We start from the raw sequence: 8,223 nt of genomic DNA on the forward strand, positions 1-8,223 counted from the left end.
AACATAACAATGACCACTAAGCCCTTAGGCATCTACATTGCGCACACACACATACATCTAACATATACAAAAAATTAATCAAAGGATTACAAGCTACCCTTGACTAGGCAAATATCCAGTATGAAAATATATCTAATGTGCCCTTAATTACAACAAGACTAAAATGGAAAAAAAAAAACCTGATTCTATACTATAGGATTATACAGGTTGATCTTGACACTAGCTTGGGAGGAGAGCCGGTGAAATAAGATAGTCTCTTGTTGTTTCTCACTTTCAAAGTTAAGTATAGTTTTTTCTTCTATACAGTGCTACTATTGTTAATAGGGATTTGCGAGCGTCCATCGCCGAAGGCATGAAGGCATTTCACAGATGGGCTGTTGCATGTGAGAGCAGCCACACAGGCTCACTTTTCAGCAGATTTTGTCTTCATTCACAAAGTGGCTGCTCTCACATGCAACAGCCCATCCGTGAAATGCCTTCTGCGATGGACGCTAGCAAATCCCTTGTTAATAAGGGCATTATTCTTTTTGCAAGATAATGAGTATATGTTATACTCGGTTTTCTTTTCAATTGGTATGCATTCAAAAATCAATTAATAGTATGAATAATTCATCTTCGTGGAACTGAATTTGAATATCGACAATTATGAAACCAAAATTTTCCAATAGAACAACTAATTCGTCATGCAAGTGCTGAAACCCACGTTCAATTAAATGTTAATTGAATTCCATATTCTGCTCAGGAGGATTCCCATCTCTTTAACAGAAACAATATGTAAATATTAAAAAATGACAACGCAAGTGCAGCAAAACCAAAGACGAAGGCCAATAAATCCGGCCAATTATGGCATCATTACAACTTCAATAAAGATCTACATTCGGAAAATAATTAAGGGTAAATAGTTTACAAGCTTGGGTGAATAAATTTAATACATGGAGATTATAATATTTGAGAATACGTACCACATTCACTGAGCGTGGGAGACGCACCAAAGCCAGAGGAAGACTCCCAGTGTCATTCTTATAGGTTGCATTATACCAAATGCTAACATTGAAATTATTTCCGTTCGTGTTTAAGAGATCATAAGCTGCAAAAAAATGACTTTTGCATCTGATCCACACATGATAAATGATCGCAGAAAATATGTGAAGAATCAAAGCAAATCTGACCAACCTGCAATAATTTCATTAATCTTCCTCTCTCGATTCCCTCCACGGTAACCCTTAAACAGCTCATCATTTACCACTGAAGAACTATCACGCCATAAATGTACACCTTGCACACATGTTACCTCTGAGAACAAGATAAAATAAGTAAAGATTCAGATTGAGCCAACTGAGTGGGGAACTGTGTTGTGCAAGACACACAACAAGGTTATGTGATTGGTTTGGTCAGGTACAAAAGGGGTGTACGGATGACTCTTTTTTTTATGACATATGGTATCCCCACCCCATTTTAGGGCGGGACTAATCCCTATGGATGCATGTGTATGGATGACTATGTCAACCTGAAAAGAGACAGGTGGATACTGGTAAAACATTGATGCATCTGATTGCGAAAAAAGCACAAGTGTACTGTTGAACTCAAAAGCTTTTATCAAATGAAAGGGGTAACAGAAAAATGCCCTGGTAACAAAAAAGAAAAGAAAAGTGGTTATTATTCCTAAAATTAAAAGGGGTCAAAAAGAGGAAAAATTGTGACTAAGGGGAAGGAATACCTAAATTTAAGGAAAGAAAAATTTCCACAGGAGAATAAATGAGTCATCCATGTTTAAAAATAAAAAAAGAAGTTACATAACTCCCCATAAAAGGGGAAGTTGTGATTGTGGATTCAAAGATAAGGTGTGAGTTGACAGTTGCCAACAGCTCGAAGAACAGAAAATTAAGATCGTGAAGTCAAAGATAAGAGATGAGTGGTAGTTGCCAATGACTCAAAGAAAATTCTATAAATAGAGGGAGGATCCTTTTGAAAGAGATCTGATCTTTTGGAGAAAAGAGCGACGCAAAGGATAAGAAGAACCAAAAAAGAAGAGGGAAAAAAGAGAAGGAGAAAAAAGCTCTTGAACTGATTGCTTTCTTTTGCTTTTTGCTAACTCCCACTCTAAGGAAAAAGTTGGTTCTTTTGAGTTTCTTCTAGGAGACTCAAAACGAGGGTTCCTCAAAAGAGAAGGTGTAGATCCTTTTGAATCTCTTCTGGGAGACTCAAAAGGAAAATTCATCAAAAAAAAAAAAAAAAGACAGTCTCTTCAAGGCATAGTTGTAAATTTCATCTCGGTGGCCACCGAAACGAAATTTCAAAAAATTTAGGACAATTTCGTTCGAAACTTTTCCGTAAATTTCGTCAAATTTCTGTAAATTTCGTCAAATTTCTGTAAATTTCAGTCAATTCCGGTCAATTTCGGTCAATTTCGGCCGAAATCCGGAACGAAAAGAAATTTTCGTCATTTGGTTCCAGTTTTCGGCCGAAACCGAAATGTTTCGTCCATTTCGGACGAAACGAAACAAAATTTACAATTGTGCTTCAAGGAGACTCAAGTCTCTTCCGGTCTGTGTTACATGGATTCTTTGCCTCGTATGCCGCAATTGGTGACACATTTCGACATGTGAATTGGACATGTCGTGGGACATGTCCGGATTCTTGCATGTCTGCATGAATCCTATTTTTTCAGATGAATATGACACATTGTTGTCTCTTTTAAAATGTAAAATTTGCATATTTTCCCTTTAAATACATTTTCTTTCTAACTTTTTTTAATGAAAAAAAACCAGTCTTCTCTTAATAAAAACCTTAATGCGTTGACCCTCCACCCTTGAACATAAATCCCCTTCCCCTTTCTTTGACTCTTTTAAAATAAACCCTAATGCCTCGACCCTCCATCCTCAAATTCTTCATATATATATATATATATATATATATATGAGGAAAGTGTTGGTGAGCTTAAGCGCCCAATCACATTGGGGCCTACTTTGTTAGGATGATCCAAAGCATTCATTTGAAAGGCCCTTACATAGATGGGGTGTGTACCAAAAATCAGCTCCATAGGATCATCCTAACCCATCCATTTGTGGAGGTCAAAATGGACAGACATAATTTGTCCACAAATCTGCCCATTTTTGTCCTCCACAAATGGAGGGGTTAGGATGATCTTATGGAGCTGATTTTTGGTACACCCCATATCTACGATAGGTCCTTGCAAATGAATGGTTTGGATCACCACAGAAAATGTGGGACCCATGTGATTGGGGCGCTTAAGCTCACCATAAGTTTGGTGAGCTTAAGCTCACCAACACTTTCCTCATATATATATATATATATATATATATATATATATATATATATATATAGAGAGAGAGAGAGAGAGAGAGAGAGACCGAGATGGTCAAATACAACAAAAAAGGCAATACAACAACAATAAAAGCAAAGGAAGAGGAAAATCAAGGTGGCAAGAAATCAAAAAGCTCCAAATCGTCTTTACCTACGCCTTCCCCAGCAAGAGCGTAGGCCACCCGATTAGCAGAATGACGCACATGCTTATAAACAATAGACGTAGACCCCACTTAATCTTGAATCTCATCAAAGAATGTAGCAAATCTCCAAGGATAAGGGTGAAGTCCTTTGAGCCATCGTATCACATTCAAGGAATCTCCTTCAATCACCGCTTTATCAAGTTTATTTTTATCAAGCAATTTGAAGCCTTGATACACCACCCTAACCTTAGCTTCATTGGAATCCACTATACCAATGGGGCACGTGAAAGCCCAAATCACCTCCCCACTATCAACTCTAAGCACACCCCCACTCCTGCAGGACCAGTTCCCCAAACTGAACCCATCAAAATTGAATTTCAGAAATCCTAGAATCGGAGGCTCCCAGTCCTACATTACCTACCGCTTCACCTCCTTACTTTGACACACCTCTCGCCACCCAAACCATAAATCATAGGCTGACACAAATTTGTATGAGTAATTTTCTTTCTTTTATTGATGAATTGCAATAAAGTTAAAGTTTTAAGTAATAAAATGTGGTTTTTTATTAAATTTTGTTCATATAATGATTTTTATATTTTTCTAGGAATATTTTATTTTTTGAATTTTTGAAATTTTCAACTATAAAAAAATTCCTGGTCGTAGCGTCTTTTTCCGAAATGAAAAGCCGAAACAACGAAACATTTTGTTCCACTAACCAAAACAAAACAGCGAACGTAACAGAATTGGCAACTATGATTAGTTGCATGGATGTTGCCTTATATATGATGTAAAGGATCTTTTGTTTTTCTGTCTTGGGGTCACAGAACCATGGACAGCCCTTGATTTTAATGTTATAATTATCTCTCGAAAACATACCTTTACAAAAACCAAATACCAGAAAACAAGATACAAAAAAGTTTTCTTCCCTACTAGCTGTTTCCATGTGTGTCAAGCAGGTATGTCCAACTTGCAAATTTGAAAAAATGAAGACTTCTTGTTAAATAAGTAAGAAATCTATACCTTGTTGGAGCGGAACATTGGCTATCTGGACAGGAATTGAAATTGTAAAATTTGGCAGACATTGAGGTTGAACTATATATAAGGGTCTATCAGAGAGGAAAGCAGGTTCAATAAAATTTACAAATTGAGGGTATGTGTCTGTCCCCTGTGAATATTTTAATACCCAAATTAGCCTCAAACCCCAATTCTTGAAGTCAACTCAAGAATAATTAAAGTAGAAAAAAACATATTATATCCATAAACTTAGATTAGTAAGAAAAATGAAAGAACTCACCGGGAGGAGATCGGATAAAATACTCAAATAATCCGAGAAATTTATAGGGCCAGAACTCGAGAATAAATTCCCCGCCAAGCCTACCAAAAGCTTGTAGATTAATATTCACATGAAAAAAAATGCATACGACAAAGTGAAGAAATCTTAAATTATAGGATCTAATCAATGAGAACTTAAAAAGGATACTACAATCTTGAACCATTGAGAAATGTAACAGGGAACGACCCACCAAAAAGAAAGACAAGATAATGTTTAAAACAAACAAATCTCACATTCTTACTTTCTGCAAGTGATCGATTACCCCCGGTGAGAAGTATAGTTGCAGGGCAGGACCCTGTTCTTTTGCATGATTCATCCGGCAAGTCCGTATATGGGATAAAGTCAGTTCTGACCGCACGATATTCAGGGCGTGGGACTTGGAAAAAAGCTGGCCATTCTGGAGGGCTAGGTATAGGACAAGTGGCCACTTGATCTAGGGTAGAGTACTGAATTCCGCATACAGTCTCACATGAACCATCTCCATTTGTATCAATACAGGTGCAACCACAATTGTTCTTAGGCTTATCCAATTCATTATTGACCACATTTTGGATGACAACAATTAGCAAACAGAGGAGAATTGGATATGCAATAAGGCCAATATTTGTCCTCAGATTACGTTTCTGAAAAATGACAAATAATCAATATAATCATTAGATATACTAGTAAAACGTTAATAATTGTTTGTTAAATTAATCATTTGGTTGTTGCAGAGAAATGAAAAAAACAGGTCATTAAAAAAGAATACCCCATAACTAACTTAGAAAATTGCATAGCTAAAAGATATCATGGTTAGGAAATAATATTCACTTTAAAGATGCTGAACAGAGATTACAAAAAAAAGCTCCATTGAAAGCAAGCCCAATTCATAATCTTCCACCTTGAATGATTAATGATATGATATAAAAATAATTATTAGACTTTCTGTAAGCAATATAAAAATCCTTCATCTGGATGGGTGACGAATAACAAAATAAAGAATGTGTTTCAGTGTCTTCTAGAATTCGGAGAGAGAATAAGTCAAGGAAATGTTCTACGTTTTGTTCTTCAGAAACCATAAATTAGCACTTTCCAGTCCCCTATGTTTCAATCCAAACGCAGTCATTTAAATTAGGTTGCTACCGACAATAAATCACTTATTTATCAAGTTCCTTTACAATATAATTCCTACAGAAAACCAAAAAGTAGAGTAAGAAAAATGTTTATCAATGAGCTGTCAACTACGGACTCAAGCGGTTTGAGTTGACTCAAGTTTCCAAAATTGCAACCAACATCATGACTTCATGTCAATTTTCAGAAGCAAAAACCTAGAAATTCTAACTTCTCTCATGATCCTACCTACATAACTTTCCACGAAACTTAAAATATTGCAGTAAATTTCTAGAAAATACAATAAGAAAATGTCGACCAACGAACGAAATAATCAATTCAAGGATAAGTAATCAACTTCACCAAGAAGCATCCTAATCTAGAAACCTTCACAAGTACTGTGTGTATGTATATATCTATGTTTATATAATTAACAACAATAAACCCACAAAAGTTCAAGCAGTAACTTAATCCAATCCATCCTCCACCTACAAAATAAAGAGCTAATCAGAACATCCATTTTTTTAATAGCAATCAGAACATCCATAAATCCCTTACAAGTTTAATAAAAAAATGTTCCTAATAAAGGGGGAAAAAAGAAAACCTTAATTTCATTACCAAAACTCTAATTTACAAAGAATAAAGTAAAGAATCACCCATAATTTCCATTAGTCCCATAAGAATAAAACAGGAAAACAAACTCAAAACCACTCAAAACCAAAAACCCAGAAGTAAAAAGGGGAAAAACAAAGAAATCAAATCATAATATAATAAAATGAGAAGCCAATTAACTAGGCCAGACCTGGAAAGTAATGTTCTTCCTTAGTAGAGCATTGGCCTGAGTCAAGAAACTCGCAGACCCACGTGATGAAGCCTCCTCCATTGCCAAATTCCTTATATTTCTTGTTTCTTCTCAAAACCCAATTGATATTTCAAGACAAGTATACAAAAAAACATTCAAATTCCAGACAGAATTCCCGTTAATGGCACGAATTTAGCCTCTTTGCAAATGCGTTGCAGAGAAAAACAAAGCCAACGTTCTCCTAAATTCTATCGCCAATCGTTTAGTTTTACATAAAAATATTCTTCGTCAACTTGACCGTTCTACTTTTTAAAATGACTAAAAAGGCCTTCTCCACGCGCTTTAGTAAATGACCAAAATGTCCTTATTCCTTACTTCCGGAATGGAACCGCCAACCGCGTGGCCATGTTTTGACTTTTGATAATGGCACTACTCACGTTGTAGTCCACTTATTAAATATAATTTTTACTAGGTTGCTGATATTGGCATTACCATGTTTTGATAATTGCACTCTCTCTCTCTCTCTCTCAATTTTGTTGAAAACGATTCCCATCTTCCTAGGGTCTTCTTAGCAGCTCTATATATTTTACTACAATTTTCTAAGTATAATGGCAAAGGCCACTGTCCTAACAAAAAAGTCTTCCATGAGCCTAGTCAAAACAATGGTGAAAATTGCCTATGAAATGCATCAAAAGTTTCTCTCAAGGTAAGACTGGCTAACTATGTCAAATGAATAAAATACCTTAATTCAAAGTTCTCCTTGTTTCCTCAAAACTTGCTTAGGAAGCAAAAGCAACAATAAGAAATTGTTTATTGAGATTTGCTAGGGAACATCCTAGAAGGCATTTCGCGGGTTGGTTGTTGCTTGACAAGAGCAGCCAAAATGGCTTGTGTGATAGTCCCTAGCAAATCCCTTGTTTATTTTAGGTTTTGTAATAAAACCTCGGTCTAAAAGCTCTCTTTATATGGCCAAGGGAGTGTGGCGGCTAGGGCTTTGGGCAAGTGGGAAAACAAAGAGTCGAAGACAGTCAGTACATTTCGACTGTGTCTGGTAGATAACATCAGGTTTTAACATTATGGAAGAAGAATCAACGCCTAAGTTATGTCAGAAGTCAGAAAAGCTTTACATGTTAAAAGGCTTGGTCAACTGATTATATCTAAAGCAACAATTGTACAGGGTTGAAGATGTAAGAAGGTGGAGATCTTCTGAAACACATGAGTCTGTACAATGAGCTTTTGGATGAACTCCGCAAGGTTGAAGAAAAGATGAAGGAAGAAGACAAGGCCCTTTAACTTCTTACTTCTGTTTCTGATTCGTATGTCAATTTGATGACTAAGTCATTATTCGGTAAGGATACCGTAGAGATGGAAGAAGTCGTGATAGCACTCTTATCAAATGAGACAAGGATGAGGCTCAATCAAAATGTTGGTCAAAAGCACTAGTTGATTGTTCTTGGGGAGAATCAAATAAGAAAGCCATCTGACAAGGGATCAAGAAAAGACAAGATCTAGGGTCAGCGGAAAGGACGTGC

At 36.2% G+C, this 8,223-nt stretch overlaps 1 protein-coding gene across 1 annotated transcript in view; it reads right to left on the minus strand.

Annotated features, from left to right (window-relative positions):
* Positions 1-6,963, minus strand: part of LOC143885489 (ABC transporter A family member 7-like) — a 37,028-nt gene extending 30,065 nt beyond the window's left edge. The window contains exons 1-6 of the mRNA XM_077389698.1: positions 6,692-6,963; positions 5,042-5,423; positions 4,762-4,841; positions 4,488-4,632; positions 1,174-1,293; positions 963-1,087 (exon numbers count right to left, since the gene is read on the minus strand). Coding sequence (XP_077245813.1) covers positions 963-1,087; positions 1,174-1,293; positions 4,488-4,632; positions 4,762-4,841; positions 5,042-5,423; positions 6,692-6,772 — 933 coding nt within the window. The 5' untranslated portion in view covers positions 6,773-6,963. The remainder of the gene's footprint in view (positions 1-962; positions 1,088-1,173; positions 1,294-4,487; positions 4,633-4,761; positions 4,842-5,041; positions 5,424-6,691) is intronic.
* Positions 6,964-8,223: the final 1,260 nt, after the last annotated feature.

This window comes from Tasmannia lanceolata, unplaced genomic scaffold (genome assembly GCF_043159265.1).
Source record: "Tasmannia lanceolata isolate RefF3 unplaced genomic scaffold, GAP_Taslan_0.1 ptg000008l, whole genome shotgun sequence".
Lineage (NCBI taxonomy): Eukaryota > Viridiplantae > Streptophyta > Magnoliopsida > Canellales > Winteraceae > Tasmannia > Tasmannia lanceolata.